The following is a 20,143-nucleotide window of genomic DNA, read 5'->3' as shown; positions in this document are numbered from 1 at the left end:
CTGACCCTGTCTCAAGTCCTTTCTATATAAGGATAAAGTCATTCATGATGAATATGCTCATTAAATATTTTATGTCCTAATACATGGCAGCACCAATCCTGTAGGAAACCCTTTTTTAAAGCCTCTCCAAGCCAAAAGAAGCCAATGTAAAAGATACTTCACTTTCTTTCTTTTAAAAAAAAATTGGAGAACATCCTTAAGACTGATCCTCATTAAGTGGATCTGTTTTTATGTAATGTTTTCCTGCTTAATTGCTTGATATTAATTGTTCTGTTGGATGGCTTGTTTTTGGAGACCTCTGGTGGTCAATACATTATTAGAACTATATAATGGTAAGAAGAGAATGTCATTAAATGTACATGGACCAACCTAACACTTCAGAACTTCCTAGAATCCTTATATATGTGTAAATTTGCACAATATTACTCAAAGATCAGATTGAATGAATATGTAAGTGGTATTTCAAGGTGTACTTCTAAAAGTTTACAACAGCGACATTAAGCATTTTTCAACACTGTTTTTAAAATTTTAGGCCGTCTTACACATGTAAACCTGGTTAGCATAATAAGAAAGGGGCATTATGTTCTAGGACAAGAAGAATTGTGGCTGTTTGAGGAAACATTTATTTTGCCCCTTAAAGCCCCCCCCCCTCCCTGTTAAATGTCCAACAAAAGTTACTCATATTTAAGTGTTAAAAGACATGAGCCTTTTGGAAGAACTTATATTTTCAAATGTGCTTTAAGATAGTATATTTTCTACATTAGTGCCCTCCAGCTATGTAAAATTACAGATAGTTTGTATTCACTTTAGTCAAAATGTTTAAATATTGCTGTTACTCATTTTGGAGGAAAATATTTTGATTTCCATAGAAATGGCATGAGCAATACATGTGGAACATCTAATGCTAGTTATCAATTATCAATGTAGTTTTTTCTTGTTTTCTTTTTAATGGTGGTACTGGGGATTGAACCCAGGACCTTGTGCATGCTAAGCATATGCTCCACGACTATGAGCTATGCCTTCTCCCATCAATGTAGTTTTGAATCTCCAATAACAGTCATCCAAAAAGGGTTAAAATGTTGCTTAAGGTTGTAATAGATGGTAAATTCATTTAAAGAATTAATTAGATCAGCAGAGAACTACCTGTGCAATTATGGTGAAATTTAAGCCATTATCCTTTATAGCACAATAGATACAAATTATTCCTATTAATCTACAGTAATCTGGTTATCTTTCAAAAATAGCTATTTCATATTTTTGAAGTTATACTAGAATTCAGCCACAGTAACATTTCTCACTGATATTTCAGGAGCTATATATACATATGTGAATATATATATGATTGATATGATATATGTGATGTATGATTTAAATACATGTAATTATCCAAAATAACCAAACCAATAATGCATATGTTTTTCTGTCATATCTACAAGTAAGAGAGCTTCTGTCTTTTCAACAGACAGGTATTAATGTAATCTGTTTCATAATACGCAACAGTTATAACATCAGAATTGAGGCTTTGCCACAAAATGAGAGAAAAGGAATGTTTGACTTGCATTATGATGGAGAAGCTGAGCCGTCAGGGGGTTATGCAGCAAATAAATGATAACTAAATTCTTGCTTTTAATCATAGTAAGTTTCAACCTGCCATAAAAATAAAATATGATTTAAGTGAGTAATTAGTAATTGAACATTACAAGGAGTTTCCAAAAGGAAAGGGCATATCACGAATCAGGGCATATACTGGTGTCAGGACCAAAAAATCCAAGACAATTGAGGCATCAAGTGACTTGCTAATCAAGATTCTTTGAGCCGGTCGGGGATAACATAGCGTGCTTAGCACTTAACACTTCACCTTTGCCTTTTCTGCAGGTGGATTGCTGATTGGGTTTTAGACGACTTAGTCTGATCTCCCTCTGCCTTCACGGGAAGGGCTGATAGGACTGGGCTGGGCTGGGTGTGGGATGGCCTGAGTCTGAGCAGGAGCCTGGCGGCATTAACAGCAAGCCAAGTAAAAATGAGCTGGAGGAGATACTTCTGAGGGTAACACTTTAGACCTTTGCACAAGTTAAGACATTTGGAAGCACATAAAGTAACCCAATCAAAGGCAAGACAAAGTTTTCATTATATGAATTAAGTTTTGTTTTTCTTTTTTCCACCACAGACTCAGTGTACACAGAACGTTACATGGGTCTTCCAACTCCACAAGACAACCTTGACTATTACAGGGTAAGAGATGGTGAACTAGATCCATTCCATAACCTGTTTATAAGTGGTATAGGAGCATTTTTAAGTGTATCTATTCTAGAAAATATATAGTTTTTATTTCCAACAAAATTCTTGTTAGAAAGAAATAACACAGGTGGTTTAGAGATACTCCAATAGCTTCCCCTACTATCTTCTGCATAATTACAGTCTTTATCGTATGCTATATAGGTCACAATATGCATTCATTTGGAAATACAAAGCAATACCAGATAATTACTTTAATTATAAAAATTATAGTTTAGAAAACATGTCAAATTCAACCGATTCCTTTAGAGCCCAGAAGACTCTCAAACCTCTAACTACATATTAAAATTTCTCATGGTATTTATCATAATTAAGTTGTGTATACAAGCTTATCATTTTCTTATTCATAGCCAAATGTGTACAGTTTTTTCACCCAAGGTTTGAATAAAGCAGGTGAGGTGTAGGTCCAGTAGGGAGTACTCGGAAAGGCCCTTGAACCCAAATTACTGAATCACAGCCAGCGGGCTGGTTGCCTGATGGCGGAGCCAGTGGGCAGGTTGCTGTGCAGAGGGGCTGTCGCATTTGAAATATGGTTGGGGTGCAGCAACCAAGGGCAGCCCCGTGCACTGGTGTGGTCCCCTGCAGAGCTAGAGCACGCCCTTCGGTGGCTCGCCGATGCGGCTGGAGATGTCAGCCTAAGTACTGGGGACCCTTCCAGAACCTTGGCGCATCCAAAACTCGCCTGATTCTGTCATGTAGGTTGAAAACCCTGAAACTTACAGGTGACAAGGTAAATCATCTGATGTTCACATTCTCCATAGGATATTCAGAACTCTTCCCAGGACGGTGAATAAAAAAAGACAGAAAAACAATAACCAGGATAATTTAAGAACACAATTCCTCCTCACCTGTGCCACAGTTCTCAGTGCCTGGGCTTCATATTAATGCATTGCTCTGAGCAATATTCGTATGTTTGTTTTTGTACGATGTCATCATTATTATGGATTCTGAGGCCATTTGATCAAAATACAATCAAATGCAAATATAATTTCTAGTTTTGCAAGATAAGTCTGGACAGTTTAGTTTTATGTCTTACTTTCAGCTTTATCTGGCAAGGCTTGTGTGGGAACGGGCGGGAGGGGATACCCATGTGTTTGTGCCTTTGTGTTTCAGTCTCTGTTTTCCAGACAAAGATAGAAAAGTAACAACCTGTAAAGTGAGATGTTCAAATCACCTTCCCCTACCAACCAGCCTGTTGTCAGGTCATCCCTGTTTCTGCTGATTGTCCCTTGTGATACTTTGGACTCAGTTCTTCCCATTCTTTCTCTTCCACAACCAATGAGCTGCTTTAGGCATCCTTTCCCTTCTCCATAACCACTTTGCTGTGGTCGCATGACTGCCCCCTTCTGTTAACAGTAAGCCGGCTGGTCTCCCCTTCGCTTGTCTTCCTACGCTCCAGGCTATCCCACACAGAGTTATGAGATGAACCCCCACCCGCAACCCTTCGTGGACCTTTCCTGTGGACTCAGCTAAGTCCAGCCCTTGTTCTTTAACCAGGTGTTCAACACCCCTCACAGTGACCCCGTTTACCTGGAATGTTCGTTGTTCTCTGGATATTTCTGGGCTTTTGCCTTTTGTGCCTTTGTCCTCAGTTCCTTCTGCCTGGGATGTCACTTGCGCTGCGTCTCCCCCTATCAGGACCCTTGTACTGCTCTCCCAGTGGACTCTCGTGCTCTTTTGACTCCCGTGGCATTTGCCTTGAATGCCTCTGAATCCCCAGTTTATCCATCTGGGACTCGTAGTTGTTTTGTACTCCTTTTCCCCCTCTGCATTATTTATTCATTATTCAAGGCTTTACTCAAGATTGTATTCTTTGGATCATGCAGTATGAACTATAAACCTTAAAACCTTTTCTGATTTAATTTTAAAACTTTTTGAAGGGAGACAGTGCTATAAAAATTGTATGTCTCCATCACTTCTCTCATTTTACAGCTGGAGTTCTCTTGTCAGGGATCAGACCATGATGCTTAAATTTGAGAGCACCCCTCATGCCGTGTGCCATGTTTGCTGACTGACCCAAGGGCTTTACTAGAAACTCCCAAAACATCAGAGGTGTACTGCCTAGGACCCTAATCCTGACTCTAGAACCCGGGGAATGATGAGTCAAAAGTTCATTTAAAAAATCCCATTTTGGAAAGTCTTTGAACTTCAGAGCACAGGGTCAAGTCCAAACCCTGACATCTGAGGCAGCCCATAGTACTGAGCCCACTTCACTCCGAGAACATCAGCCCACAGGGTGCGTCCTCTCCAACCAGCTCTCCCCCCGGAGAATAGCTGGTTTTAATCTGCCATTTCAACCTGTAATATCTTTTTCCAGATTTCTCATCGGCTCCTCATTCCCACACTGACCCCCATCTTCTCCAGCTCCACCACCCCGCTGAGGTGGCCATTTTCATCTCTCCCCTTAGGTGTTCTCTGCATGAGGTAATCTTGTAAATAGAAGTCACTTCCTCCTGCCAATGGCAACACGCGCTCACTGGGAGCACAAAGTCACTGTCTCGCTTCACTGCACAGATGGCACCCGAGGACTGTTTAATCCTTCCACGCCAGGAGTCGGGTTTTCTTGGCACGAAACCCGTTGCTGGCAATGGACACATTAAAACTGCCAGTACCAGGGAGCTAAAGGTTCCCAATGTGTTACTCAGAGGAGTGATTTGGGCAGCGATGGTGAAGGTGGGGAGCAGAAAGTGAGGCAGAGGCTTTCACTGTATTGTTTCCGCCCTGTGCGTGGCTTCCTCACGGTGCAGAGAACCGAAATCTAAGTACCTATATTTGGTGCACAGCAGGCTTTAGAATAAAGCTGCCCTCCTTTGTTTTTCAAATGAGCCCATGCTTTTGTCTCTGGCAGGAATACATTCAAAGATTCTATTTTCCTCCAAGGCCCCAGCTGCCCCTCTGGACCCCATTTTCTTTTACTTTTCTTTCCCAGGTTGTTTTATTTTCTCTCTCTCTCTTTCTTCATCTCCTCCCCCCTCCCCCCACCCTCTTTGAAAAGACAAAGGAGACAATTCCTCAGAGGCTTTCCCTGCTCTGTGCATTTCCGTGGGTCAGGAGGAAATATTTTGAAAATGATTCCCATTTAGTCTGGACGATTGGCTTTCTCCCACACCCAGCGTGGAAATGACCATAGTGTGTACTACTCAAGGCCCTGATCTTCGTCCACGTTTTCAACTATAGACTCATTGATCAGTAGCCCAAATTATAGCATTTAGAAGATAATTCTTAAAAAATGAGGAAAGGATTCATTACTAGGGTCGCTGATGACCCAGATTTGGAAGAATTTAGAGAAACCCACATCATCAAGAGAAGCATGTTTTGTGAAATAAAGGTCCTACTTACTATTTAGGAGAGGAAATTGGGGGAACCATTTATATATGCAAATAGAACAGGCAGGGGTGTCATGTATAGTTGTTCAGCATGTGCACTGCTGAAAGCCAGTCTGTGCTCCATTCACTAAGGAATGCGCTTCTCAGGCTGCATCCACTCAGGGGGAGTGCCCTTTCTTATTCTTACAAAGCTGCCATATAGAACTAGCGGACCCTGGGATTAAGGCTTGGACCCAATGCAGTGACACAAGCAGTGACTCTATAAGACTCTTCATAAATAATCACCCACCTACTGCAGAGTGGCAAGGCAGAAGCACTTTTTACAGGATACCAGGGACTCAAAGAGGAAGGAGGACATTCATCACCCTGAAACTCCAAGGAGCTGGCCCCAGAGGCTATAAGGAGGCAGCCAGGGTGGAGGGATGACAAATCAGAGCTCACAGGCAGTGCAGCTCTGTGGAAACAGCTTTTCTGCAGTGAGTCTCTATCCACAGCAGACAGAAATGGCTACAGATTCGAGCAAAAGAATTAGATAGGCAATAAGACAGCCTTCACCCCCAATAATAATAAACGAATAGCAACCGTGGCCCTGCCTTGAGGAGTGGGTCCCTGACTATCACTGATGAATGGCTCTCCTGCTCAATCACGGGCCTTTCGGTCAAACCTATAAAAGATATTAACACGTGGTAGACTTACACTCACACATTCAAGGTGCCTGGTGTTTTAGTTGTTCAGGGGTTGTTGACCTTTTTGGTGAGACAAAACACGTAGACACAATTTTTGAAGAAAAATAAAAGAGAATAGGTAGTAAAACATGAACTTGAATATGACAGAGTGCTCAATATGTATGGAAAAGACTAGCGGCTTCCAGGTTGTGCCTGCGGGGCCCCAGGAGTTCTTTGTGCCTTCCAAGTATGCAGGGAGGGAAGGGACTAGGGAGAAGTTAGCCCCCCACCCCTAGTCGTCTCCACCAGGGGTCCGGTTTCATGCATTTCATTCACTTTTTTTTTTTTTTCATTCATTAAGTGCTTGCTTCTGTGCAAGCTTCTATGCTATTCTAAGCTTTTTACATGGGTTATTAGGTTCAATTCTTGCTCAAATTCTCTGAGAGAAGGGCTCTAATTATCTCCATTTTACTGACCCAGAAACTGAGGCACCAGAGTGCTATATAAATTGTAGCTAGATGGGTAGGAACTGCAGGGACTGTCTGGGGAGAGCATCTTGGTGCTCGTCACAGGTTGCCGGAGGGACGAGGCCAGAGCACAGCAGACACACACCGGTGAGTGGCGGGCAGAGCTGCTTCTCTGGGACTTGTGAAGCAGGTCGGATGAGCTCAGGGATAACAGGGAGGCAGGGCTGTGGGAAGAGCCGGCCAAATGGTGGCTAATAAGGCAGGACGTGAGCCTGGCGAGGGAACGGATTCACGAATCCACCCAGAGAGCAGTATCGGATCAAGGGCAAGAGAAGCGGGGCCCAAGTCCCGAGCCTGGCTGCCAAGAGGAGAGGGCAGCCTGGAACACACAGAAGGGACTGATTTAACTTGTAGAGGAGATTTATTTTGCATTTTGCTCAGAATTTGATAGGCTTTTGGCAAGTGTAGGAAACAGTCATAGATTTGGCAGTCTTCTGCTAGCAGATTTGAAATGTTCAATCCTTAAGAACTGCTGCATCGTTAGGTTATGCAAAACAGGGTGCAATTTTGTAAATATGCCATCTTGTACTGATTTGACATTTGTTCTATTATCCCAGAATATGCCAAAGGGAGAGAGACCTTCAGATTGAAGCCAAACCTTAACTTGTTTGTTGAGTGCTGATAAAATGTTGACTGCTGTGTGATCTTTAAAGAAGCCAGTGCTGCCTGGGGAGGCCTGAGGCAGGGCCCCCTGTCGGTAGATGGGAGCGCTTTCCTTGGCTTCTCACCGTACAGTTGTTTGATGGATGCGAACAAGTAAAACATCTTATAAAGTGGGTTGAATTAATTTTTTCTTAAATTTCTTCTGTGGCCTCTGTTGTGGCATTAATGGTGCTTCCCCAAATAGCTTCATTCAATATTATTTGTGAGGCTTTGGTTGCAAGTGGGAGGATGCCCAGAGTAAGTGAGAACTCCCTGAAGTACTGGCTTGTCCCTGAGACCAGTGGCTGGTTGCTCTTTCTACCAGAGCTTGGAAATGGGGATGTGTTGTTTGGCTGTGATGGGGACGGACACTGTAACAGACTCCGGACGTTAAGAGGCATGGGCTTTTGAGTTTGACCTGCGCGCAAATTCTGTTTCTACCACCTGTTAGCAGTATGAGCTTGGAGAGGTAACTTAACCTCTTCGAACCTCAGTTTCCTCATCTGGATAATGGGGATAATCAGACCCACCACCCAGGGTTATTGAGAGGATTAAATGAGACACCTGCGCCCGCCATGAAGGAAGCTTTCAACAATACGGCAGCTGCCTCAGGAAGCAAACTGTCCTTCTGGTTCCTGGATGGCACAAGGGTTAGTTTAGAAATCGTGAGACTTCTGTTTCTCACAGTACTTCCCCGCTCTTATCAGCTCTCTCTTTTATTTCAAAAATACAAAGATTTATTTGTTGGAAGGTAATTGAGGAACCAGCATGATCCAACGAGCAGCTACAGATGGTTCTTCTCGGGGCTCGAAGGAAAAGCTCCTCCCGAGATGCTGTGGCTCATTCGGCACTGCCACTGGACCGAGCCTTCCCACTTCGCTTTGCCAGGCTGTCGCTGGCAGCGGGGCTCTCCGGAAGTTTCTAGCCTCGGGAGAGTGCCAACTGCACCGCCATTGCATCCTTGCCCATTTATCACTCTTAGCTTCCTTTTTAGTATCTGGTGACAGACTATTCGGCTTCTAACTTAGTCATCTATTTCCTTTTTTATTTGTTTCCATCGATAGGCAAATGGGGATTATCCTATTTTGGTGGGTGGAAAGAGCGTTATTTCTGGTCCTTTACCCTCCCTTAAATTAATGCATGCATTTCTTTCTCTGGCTTTGGCTGTTGCCTTTTCCAGGTTAAAGTGTGCCCCACAGAGGACTGTCAAGAGTCTTTCTTGATTGAGCAGCCAGGATGCTCAGTCTAGTAGGGAATGACCAGTGGTTCCAGAGGCCAGGCTGCATCTTTCCAGGGGATAAAACATTCTCAGCAGCCTGGAAGCCTTCACGTGGGTTTGTGCCTCCGGCCCCCCAGCTCCCTGGCACTGACAGGTCCCTCTTGAGGCTGCTCCCAGCGAGCAGGGGGACGTGTGCATCGGGAACCACACACTTATCCTGTAGTTGCAGGGGAAGCTTTTGTTTTCTTTTTCTCTTGCTGCATTAAAGTATTTGTCTTTCTTTCTTTGTAGTGTAATATTGTTAATGTAAAACAATTTGCATCATGACACTTTTATCACAGTTTTCGTCTTTTTCTCAGTATGTTGCATTTCTCACCATGTCTAGTTCATCACAGCTACAGTGTGTACATCACAACATTTATCTTAGGCTCAGGGTTTTACTTGTTTATAAAAATTGTCTTCTTTCAGCCTGTATTCACTCCATTTAAGAAGAAAAAAAAAAAAAAAAAAAAAGGCAGCCAGAAACTGTTTTGGTCCAAACTCCAGTAGTTATCACATTCCTTGCTAACTGTCCTGTGTATTTATATGTCTCCTAACTATTACTCTGTGTTTCAATGACATTTCTCAGTTTTATGGCTCAGGGAGGTTGTAGAGAAGCTTTTGCTGTTCATGCTGCCAAGCAAGGAAGACCCGGGAGGCTTTTGGAGGGGAGGGGAGGTGACACAGCTGTATATTTGGGTCAGGTCTAGGTGTTCAAGTTGACTAGCTTTGGCAAGCAAAGAGCTAGATTTAACCCGGGGAGAAGGAAGGTGGCGGAGACAGCAGCTCGGGGAGCGCAGGCTGAGAGTGGGACTCGCGGCAGGGGGGACTCAGGAGAACTGGGCGCCAGGACCTGGGGCTCAGACTGTTGAGTGTCCGCTGTCAGTGTGCCCACCCCATCCTCTGCTGTCGCCAGCTCTGAATCCTACAGTGGCCTTTTGGGAGATTGATTTTGACCCTCTCCACTCTCCAGGGCAGAAAATTGCTCAGGGTTCTGTTGCTGCATTAGGCTCTGCTTCATCGGCTGCGCAGCCCAAAAACGTGCCTCGCAAATCTTGCAGGGCGGTGCAAGCCAGCTCTCTTCTGATGAATTCAGTCAAAGAAGGCATGAGAATGTAGGAGGCAGAGAATACCCAGGGTGTTTGTGTACTCCAGATCCCAGGGCAGTTCGTTAACAATTTATCTTTCACCGTATTTTTGCTGGAAGACCACGTCATGAGCAGCTTGGGATTTTAGGGGAGACTCAGTGCAGCACAGGAGGTAAAACAGGTTCCGCTGTCAGACTCTGCGTCCAGTTCTCACGCCTCCCCTGGATGTCACCCGGTGCACGTTACTCACTTCTGAATCTCAGTGTCTCCACGTGGAAAGCAGGACTGCTTTAGCTCTATCTTGCAGGAATGTCATGAGGATTAAACAGAGCAGTGCTTTTATAAATCCTTTAAGATGCTTAGCGAAGTGACTGGCACAGAGTAAACAACAAACGTCTGCTGTTATTACTAGTGGCATCGTGTATGGACTGAAAGTGGGCAAAATATATCTCAGTAAATTTCAGAATGAGAGTATTTTACTCCACCTATCCTAGCTGTTCCCACTTGTCTCTGCAAAACTAGGACTGAACACACTGAACAGTACAATCTAAGTGCTTAAATTTCTTCCACTTATTCCTCTAAATGATACTTAGCCCTGTATTCGATGCTCAGAATAGAATAATGAATGGTAAAGACAAATTCATTTTCTCATGGATCTTATTGTTTAGTTGGGTATATACAAATAAATATTGATTGACTACATGGAAAAGTGAACGGATGGATGGAAGAATGAATGAGGCAGTGTTGGGATGGATGGATGGATTCATCTGGGACATCTCACCAGATAACACATTTCTTAAAAGGAAAGTAAAATAAAAGTGTTTTTTAATGAGTCCCAGGTATTTATTCTGAAAGTTCATGGATAAATTTTTAATTTGGGTCAGAAATGCTCTATGATCAGGACTAGTGGGACCCAGCCTGAAAGAGTGGGAAGGCCTTTGCTCGAAACTTTCCAGGACAAGATCACCTTGGGTCTGAGTCAACACAAACATGTTGGAAGACTCTGTCCTGAAAGTTGTAGACAAAATGTGTTTTTTTCCAGAAACACTGTTACAGCACCCTCACATCAGCATAAGTAATTTAACCTTACAAAAAAAAAAAAAAAAAAAAAAGCCAGGTCTCTTGATTCCTATTTCTGTGAGAGTAAGAGGAGTTAATCTTCCTCCCATTGTCTCCAGGTGCCCAGCTCATTGACACTGAAGCTGGGACCAGATACAGAAACTCCGATCTTAGCTCCAGCCCCTTCCTGACATTAGGGTTCCCATCAAAAATATCAAGCTGGTGTTAGCAACACAGATATCTATAAAATACAAACCTTACCTCTCATCAAGTTGGCTTTGATTCACCAAGATGCTGCAGGATTAGCAGGCTGACTCTAAACCCATAGGGAGGCTACTGGCCTTTCCTCTGCCCAATTCATAAGAAGGCAATAGAAGCAGACTCTAGCTCACCCCCTCCCAAAGTCACTACAATGTCTATGACATTTTTACCTTCATCCCAACTTCTAAGACATCCTCAGATTAAGATCAGATGACCAGTTCCATACTTTCAAAGCTTTTCCATCCCAGACCCCACCCTCATTCTAGAAGTCCCACCTGACTAAAGTCCTGAAGCAGTCTTCAAAAAGCTGACCTCCCAAGTTTTGCTCCTAATTCCCTGGCTAATCTGGTAACAATTTGATCCAATAGCCGCATTTCCCCCAATACAGAATGAGGCAGACAACAACCACCCAGTGATTTCCTAAAGCCCTACTTGATCTTTTTCATGCCTTTTCCCTCCCATATATTCCATTTGCCTATGTTTTAAACATCTGTTCCCAAAAAAGGTAATACTTGCTTCTCATTCAGAGCCTAGCAATGTGGACCAAAGTTCATATGACATATTGCAGAGTATGTTTAGTTGCAAATGCTATGTACGGGCTCTTTGAAATGTAGCATGTATGGCACCATGTGACACACGGTTGCCATGGCAATACACTTTTTGGCTGAACTACAGCACAAGCCCATTGAACATACATTGCTAATATGAGACTCTGCCCTGTGCTAATGCATAGGACACAGCCAATCTGGGATCTGGGACTCACGGGGTTTCGCATGCAGCCTGGGTGGCAGGTGCCCTCTTCCTGCATGTGCAGGGAAGATGTGGCATCCTCCCTTTCCAGCCCCATCTCCCAGGCACAGGACATGCTGTGCATTCTGCCATGCACCGAGACAGCATTTGCTTGAATATCGGTTTGCTATATTTTGTATCAAAGGGGGCCCCAGCTGAAAACATTTTATTTTGTAAACTGAAGTGAAAAATCAGTTTATGGCAGATCTTTTTTTGAATAATGACATTCTTTTTCCCAATTCCAGAATTCAACAGTCATGAGCAGAGCTGAAAATTTTAAACAAGTTGAGTACCTCCTTATTCATGGAACAGCAGATGGTGAGTTTCAGTTAATTAGACTTTTTAGTATCACAGACAGGTTTGCAATTTCACTACTGACAAAACAAAAGCATGAGGGGCAAGACTGTTACATTTACTTCAATAAAACAGTGTTGCTTTCCACAACTCACTTGTCTTGGGCTAAATGGGATGCTGAGTCCTAGAACTTCCAACAGTCCCTTTCTTCCTGTGCCTTTCCCACCCTTCCTAGTAGAAAACTGGAGTGGCTATTAGTTATTTTATGTTTCCTTTCTCTCCCTGCAGATAACGTTCACTTTCAGCAGTCAGCTCAGATCTCCAAAGCCCTGGTGGATGCTGGAGTGGATTTCCAGACAATGGTATAGCAAAACTTTGCGCAAGGGAAGGGAACTTACTGCTAGAGAACTTACTGATGTGGTCTAGTACCCATCTCTGGACGACGCCTCACAAAGGTCCCAGGAGACAGGGATGGAAGTAAAAGGAGTTTTAGTTTTCCAATGAGAAGTTGAAGAAGTGATATCCTTGAGCCAGAAACAGAGTAATGTTCGATAGTACAGAGCTGGGGGTTGAGAAGCCTGTTTCATATCCTGGGAGTGTCAAAACACAGCTCTTCTAGTCCTGCGGTGGTTCTGTCTCTCCCAATTTTGACTCAAAAGTAATCACTCAGTAAATGTGTGGCTGAGTAATTCTACAGTGCAACCAGCATGAAAATAACTCAGCTCAAATATGAAAACCCATTTCTGTCTGGTACGTATTACTAACCATTCTAACAACAGTAGGATATTAATAATCATCACACTCCAGTTTTTGCAACTCCCGTGTTCTTTTGTTGAAGGACCACAGGTAATAAACAATTAGCCTTGTTTTAGAAGGTCAGAAACAGCTAGAGCTGTTGTTGCCTCTTCAGAGGATGTTTCTAGGTATTAAGTCAAATTCATTTTATGCACTAGACCTTTTCAGATTAAAAAGAAAAGCGATTGTGTGTGTGTGTGTTGCACTAAATATTTTTGTGCTAAGTGCTTTCTTGCCTGTATTAGCTTAAAAAGCCTGCTTTCCCTCACCTCTTCTAACACACACGCTTTGTGCCCAGTTTAAACAGTGCCCACTGTTCAGAAGTGGGACAGTCATTTAATACAAAAAAAAAAATCTCTGCATGTATTTTTGGTTCAAATTCTTGTAAGAGGTTGAGGTTTATCTTTCCACTATTCAGAAGAAAGACATGGTATTTAATTAAGCAATTTTTAGAAGTTACTTTATGTCTCCATAATATATGTTTGTCTGGCAGTGACTTCCCAATGTTTAATGCCGTATGAGTTGATAATTTTTTTATCCAGTGCAAAATCTTAAGTGTTCACAAATAAATTCATTTGACTTTTGACTTCACTCATGCTAAACAAATACATGGAATATTGAAATAGATTTTTCTAGCCCCTTAGGGCTATATAGTAGGAAAATTTGCTTTTTAAAAATCTTTTAATAGTTTATCTTACTGCAGCATAGGAGAAATTTAACACTTGATAACAATTAGAGCTAGTGGGCTTAATGGGATAAACATTCCTTCCTGTGCATGATGTGGTTCTCAGTGTCCTTTGAGTCAAATTTGAAAATGGACTTGGATATTTTCATTTGAATGTACATATCCTTCAAGGACTAAGCAGTGAAGCCAAATTCATAGTGAGTTCTCTCAGCCCCCGCAAAGGGCGATCAGAGACTCCAGCAGGAGGGAACAGCAGGCCTTGGAGAAATCCTGGGGGGAAATTAGAAACCCTCTCTGATCACAGTTCAGTTTATAAACTGATTAAGGAGTTCAAACACCCTGTTTTAGTCTATGTGTACTTGTGGGAACTCACTTGGATTTAAAAAAAAAAAAAGACAACCGACGCCCTAATTCTGCCCTTCTTCTCTCTCCAGTGGTACACAGATGAAGACCATGGCATCGCTAGCAGCACAGCACACCAACACATATACACGCACATGAGCCACTTCCTAAAGCAATGCTTCTCTCTACCTTAGCCCCTGGAAACAGCATGCCGTTTAAAGCTTATGAAGCGCCACTTTCGTTCTCGTTATCTCCAAACTGCATTGTCAAGATGACGATCTTAAAAAAAATATACACTCAAATCAATAAATTTAAGGCTACCTTTGTGCCCAAACTTCATATCTATAACTCTATAACATATCTTTGCAAGAGATTATTACCTTTCAGAAGTTTGAATTATTCGGTCTGGTTTTGTTTATTATTTAAAATCATTTCCACATCAGCTGGTGAAACAACAAATAAGAACTGCTTTTATGAGAGTTTTGCAGAGGTTCCCTGGGCAGCATTTTTTATTCTAACTGGACTAGTGCAAACCTTGCTCTCTTCTTTAAAGGAATGGCAGGATGCGGGTAGTGATGTCACTGAAGCAGGGGTAAGAAAAGACGGGGTAGAGGGACAAGCTAGCAGGGCGAGGCTGGGAACCTCAGTCCAAGCATGCTGACCCGACCAGGCTACTGTCAGCTAGTTGGAGAAGAGCTGTTCACAGCCAGACTGGCACAGTTTTCTGGGAAAGACTATTCAAACAGTCTCAGGAAATCATATATGCAAAGCACTGACTTCTGAGCAAAACCACAGCAGTTGAATAGACTCCAAAGAAATGAGAGGGAAACTGCCAACAATGCAGGGCCCCCAGGTGCCAGTTACGGCTATAGGTGCTACAAAAACACAGCAAGGGTGATAGGAAAGCATTGTAAATGTGCTTTAAAAATACTGATGTTTCCTAGAGAGAGAGGCAGCTTGGAACTGAGATGTGAACACATCAGCTTGCCCTGTTAAGAGATGAAAATATTTGTATTGCAAATCCTAACTTGAAGGAGTCTTTGCATCATTTTTCTTATTTCATTTTTTTTTTGAGCATCTAATTAAAAGACTGTTTTAACTTCCTTGGACTTGTTTTTAAAAATTGAAAATAAGCTACAAACATACGTATTATGATTCCTATTCTAAATACGGTGGAATTTCTCCTGGTCAGTAATAAATGTGCCTTCATTTTTTTTCAGAGGTAATGAGTTTTGTGTCTTGAATCAGACCTAAATTGCATTGGCATATGGACACATTTACCCAGAAAGGCTCTTGTTTATTTTGCTTGTTATCCCAAACTGCCTTGTAAACATGGAGAGGGTTCAGTTTCTGTAAGAAATAGATACACAGAAATGTGCTAAATTAAGCAGTTCATAGGGTTTTTATCTAATACATATACAGTTTCTGTTATCATACATATATATATAAGCTTTTGAAAAACAACTTAAAATAATTTAGGTTATTTATATATACATAATCTGTCATTTTATTCCAGGGACTATGATGAGGCTTATAACAAATAATATAGACGATGTCATCTTGGTAGCTCTGATGTTTCAATCAAAGCAAAAAAAAAGTCAAATCAACCACTCAAGTGTTTGACTAATTATTTTTGGTTGGCATAACTTTATTAATGAAACCATTGATTTAAAATGCTGAATATAGCCAAGTGATGTAATGTCTAGATAACTGAGGACACATAATATTTTTGTTCAGTTATTTGCAAAATGGCCTCATTTTTCAAAATTGATTTTTATGAATTCAAACATAGCTTCAAACATAGCTGGAAAAAGTTATCCCAAACAGAATGAGCTGCAGCATAAAAATCTAAAAATGGAAGAATTGGAAAAAAAATCTATCAATTCAACATGAGACTGGTGACTCATGCACAGGAATGGACAGAAGATTGTGAGATTCAGTTTCAACTGTATTTTCAGAGCATGGCCTTGAGTAGCTTCACCTTAATTAAGTCTCAGATCTCACTCATCCACTGGAACCATAAGCCAACCTTCAAATCTATACGGCTTTTGTCATAATTCTAATAATAGATTCCAATCATCATGAGTAACTGGACCAATCTTTGCAGAGTTCCATACCCAAAAGCAGTAATCAAAGATCATATGCTCACATCCTGCACCAAATTAGTAATCATAAAAGCAAATTAAACAGAAATTCTCCTTTTATCTTAATTGAAACTAGATACTGTGCAATATCAGATACTGTCCAGATTAATAAGACCATTTCACAATAGCAGACATTGTGCAATATCAGATACTATACAGACAGTAAGACCACAGTATAAGATTTGATATTGTACAACTATTTACATATCAATATTATACGAATTTATTGTTTCTTTAGTTTTTAAACATGCTCAATGTTTTCTCTGGAGCCGAGAGGTAATAAAAAAATTCCAGCACGTATTTTTCATATCGTGAGGGTTGCAAATGGGATGATGTAATCGAAGTTACAGTAGATTTCATCAGATTCCAATAGCAAGTTTTACTCGCCAATAAGAGTTTTAAATTAGTACACTGGGAAAGGAAGTTAAAGAAATTGACAAATAAATTAGAGACAGACTTAATCTGAGGGTAGGTTTGAAACACTCAGAAACTAGTCATACCAGGAAGATGTGCAGACTTGCCTGCCTTTGACAGTTGCAGCCTCAGCAGGCACCTGGGGACGGAGATTCCTTTCATAAACAACCTGTTAGAGTGCACCAGTGCCCAGGAGCACACGCACCAGAGGAAGGGGACAAATGTTGACATCTCTTCCATGGATACAGAGTTTCTTTTTTAAGTTTTGATTAAGATTTTTTAGAAAATCACTTTAAAAGTTATTTTCGAATTTTTTTTTTTGGTTGGAAACCTTGCTAAAAATGATCCCATATTCCACGCTTTCTTAAATAACAGGCATTGACCATAATTCAATGCATCCTGATGACTCAAGGCCATTCCATGAAGATCAACTTCACATCCGGCTGTATGTCATTCTGACTGTTTCTTATTCACAGGTGGTCACCGAGGCTACCAGTTTCACCACTTGTCATTTGCTGCTTTTGCTCTAAGTTGGTGTGAGGATTCCAATTTTTAAAACTATTAGATTTGTACAATATTTAAGATTCAATAAGCTCTAAGTGAAAAAATACCAAAACACAAGAATGGCTTTTTTTAAAGTAAGAGAATTCTGTTTTTCCAACTTTGTGACAGTTCTTTCAGCAGTGTCCGACAATATTTTTACATACATCCTGGAAGATCTAGAGTATGTATTCAGGATGTCTGAGGGATATAGATGGTTGAGAATAAGAGATGAATGTGGGTAATAAAGCATGTCACTACCCATAAGAAAGGCTCAGAGCATGGTATTGATAAGACCAAAGTTATGCTTAGTAGAAATTTATCATCCCTTTGAATGTCACCTTTCTGTGACAATATTAACATTTAAACTCAAGACCTTTTTTTATTGAAGTATAGTTAATTTACAGTGTTGTGTTAGTTTCAGGTATACAGCAAAGGGACTCAAATATACATATATATTTTTTTCGTAATCTTTTCTATTATAGGTTGTTACAAGATATTGAATATAGTTCCTTGTGCTATACAGTAGGTCCTTGTCGTTTATCTATTTTATATAGTAGTAGTGTATATCTGTTAATCTCAAACTCCTGATTTATCCCTCCCCAACTTTCCCCTTTGGCAACAAGTTTGTTTTCTGTGTCTGTGAGTCTATTTCTGTTTTGTAAATAAGTTCATTTGTTCATTTTTTTAGACTCCACATATAAATGCTATCATATGATATTTATCTTCATCTGACTTACTTCACTTAGTATGATGATCTCTAGGTCCATTCATGTTGCTGAAAATGGCATTATTTCATTTTTTATGGCTGAGTAATAGTCCATTGTGTATATACACCACATCTTCTTTATCCAGTCATCTGTCGATGGACATTTAGGTTGATTCCATGTCTTGGCTATTGTAAATAGTGCTGCTGTGAACATCGGGGTGCATGTATCTTTTCAAATTAGAGTATCCTCCAGATTTATATGCTCAGGAGTAGGTTTACTGGATCATATGGTAAGTCTAGTTTTAGTTTTTTAAGGACCCTCCATACTATTCTCCACAGTGGCTACACCAATTTACATTCCCACCGAGAGTGTAGGAGGGTTTCTTTTTCTCCACACTCTCTCCAGCATCTGTTATCTGTATATATTTAAATGATGAATTAATAAAAAATAAAAATGTTCTTACTGCTAAATTGAGAACAGTATCTTTTCTGGAATTACAGACTTTAAACTTAAGCAAACTCAATCAAAATTCTTATTCTACATAATCTTTCATCTGAACAATCACTCCAAGTTTGTCAGATTATTTTAAATGCAAGTATGATGAAAAGTGTGACCCACCAAACAACCAAAACTCTAATTATTCCAGCAAGTTTCTCCTATCCAAAGTCATGATATTTGTGTCTTGTGAGCAAAAAAGTATTTCACTGAGTAGGTTTGGTTTCAGTGTTAATCACAGTGTTAATCACAGATGACTGACAAAGAAAATCTTACACACTGAGAAGAAATATCACTCGGCTTAACCTGATTCTGGTTGCATGAGCCAGAATGGGTCCCCATTAAGGAGGAAGGCAGTCATATCCTGACTCTTGCTGGAGACTCAGTGCACTCCAGCCGAGGTTAGAGAGACATGGGTTAGAACCTCAGCATCAATACTCACAGTGAGGAGTATTTTAAAGAACATTACTTGGCCTCTTTGAACCCCGGTTTCTTAATTTGAAAGAAATACCAAAATACCTACCTCCCATAACTGTTGTGTTCCTGTGAAATTTATATACATCCTATGCCTGGCTTGATGCTCCCATAGATTACAGCGGTTCTCCCCATAGGCGTCTTGTGTCTGCAGGTGTCGGGCACATGAAAGTGCTCCACACGCATCTGCTTTTGTTGCAATTCTGCCGTGTCAGTGAGAGTCCTTTATGGAAATTTAATCATTCTTAATAAACTGAGAAGCCACATCTTCTGATATATTTTACTTATGATTCTGTCTGCGGCCTTCGTTGGCTGAATAAAGAGCAAAGCACAGAAAGAACTAGGCTCTGGAGAGTTACAAACGAAGGATAAAACATCATTCTTACCTTTAAGGAGCTTATAAACAAATGGAAGAAACAGGTCGAATGGAAGAAATCTATGACCCTACACACACCGGAAGGCAAGAGCACCTAGATCCAGAGCCAAGCCTACGGGAAGAGTGGGTGAGATGAGCAGGATGAAAGGGCGAGCAGGCGGAAGGTGGCTTCTGGATTCATGAGCCAGCCACTGGCTGAACTTCTGTACTACACTTAGATTTCCTTCATTGTCTCAGAACTGCCGCTGATACCATGCTTTTCTGAACATTTTTTTCAAACACAACCCAAAACATATTCTGTAAAGGAATGCACTACATGAAAGAATTTATAATAAAGCTATTGTGTCTGGAGTTACTTATTAAGTACCTAAGGAGTATGCCTGAATCTGTTTGGTTTCAATCATTTAAAAGTTTAAAGACCACTCACAGAGCTTGGTCTGAGTCTCCAAGGGTCATCCTGGGTAGAGGATCCCCAAGGAAATAATTCTACTTTTTCCCCCACTATATTTTCTACTGTGCTGTCAGGCTAGTCTTTCCCAAAATACATACGTCTGCATTACTCAAAACTCTTAACGGATAAAGTTGCAATATCCTAATATAGAATTTAACATCAATTATAATGTCTCCAACTCGTATTTCTACTTTTTCATACAGGTCCCCACCATTTCCCTAACACTCCACCATTTTGGGTTGTTTTCTGGGTTCCAAGTGTGCTGTACATCAAAAACATCAGGCTCCTGTTACATCGCATAAATTTACTATTTTATTTTATTTTTTTCTCAATATTGACATGTTTGAGAATCTCTGCAGTTCTTGGAGTTGGTTTCCTTTCCCATTTCTATCCTAACTCATATGCTACCTCTTACGTAACATTTTCCTCATACTCCGCCCCACTCAAAGTCCATCCTTGAGTTATCATACCATCAACTCAGTACATCACATTATGTTATAGCTATGTGTCTAC

The 20,143-nt window shown here is 41.0% G+C and overlaps 1 protein-coding gene across 5 annotated transcripts in view; it reads left to right on the top strand.

Annotated features, from left to right (window-relative positions):
* The window catches only part of DPP4 (dipeptidyl peptidase 4), an 84,910-nt gene extending 69,663 nt beyond the window's left edge, over positions 1-15,247 (top strand). For all 5 annotated transcript variants that reach the window (XM_074363783.1, XM_074363782.1, XM_074363781.1 and 2 more), the window contains 4 exons: positions 2,168-2,232; positions 12,156-12,228; positions 12,493-12,566; positions 14,119-15,247. In XM_074363783.1, coding sequence (XP_074219884.1) covers positions 2,168-2,232; positions 12,156-12,228; positions 12,493-12,566; positions 14,119-14,220 — 314 coding nt within the window. In that variant the 3' untranslated portion in view covers positions 14,221-15,247. The remainder of the gene's footprint in view (positions 1-2,167; positions 2,233-12,155; positions 12,229-12,492; positions 12,567-14,118) is intronic.
* Positions 15,248-20,143: the final 4,896 nt, after the last annotated feature.

Source organism: Camelus bactrianus, chromosome 5 (assembly GCF_048773025.1).
Source record: "Camelus bactrianus isolate YW-2024 breed Bactrian camel chromosome 5, ASM4877302v1, whole genome shotgun sequence".
NCBI classification, from domain to species: Eukaryota; Metazoa; Chordata; class Mammalia; order Artiodactyla; family Camelidae; genus Camelus; species Camelus bactrianus.
This window is presented reverse-complemented; position numbering and strand designations above follow the sequence as displayed.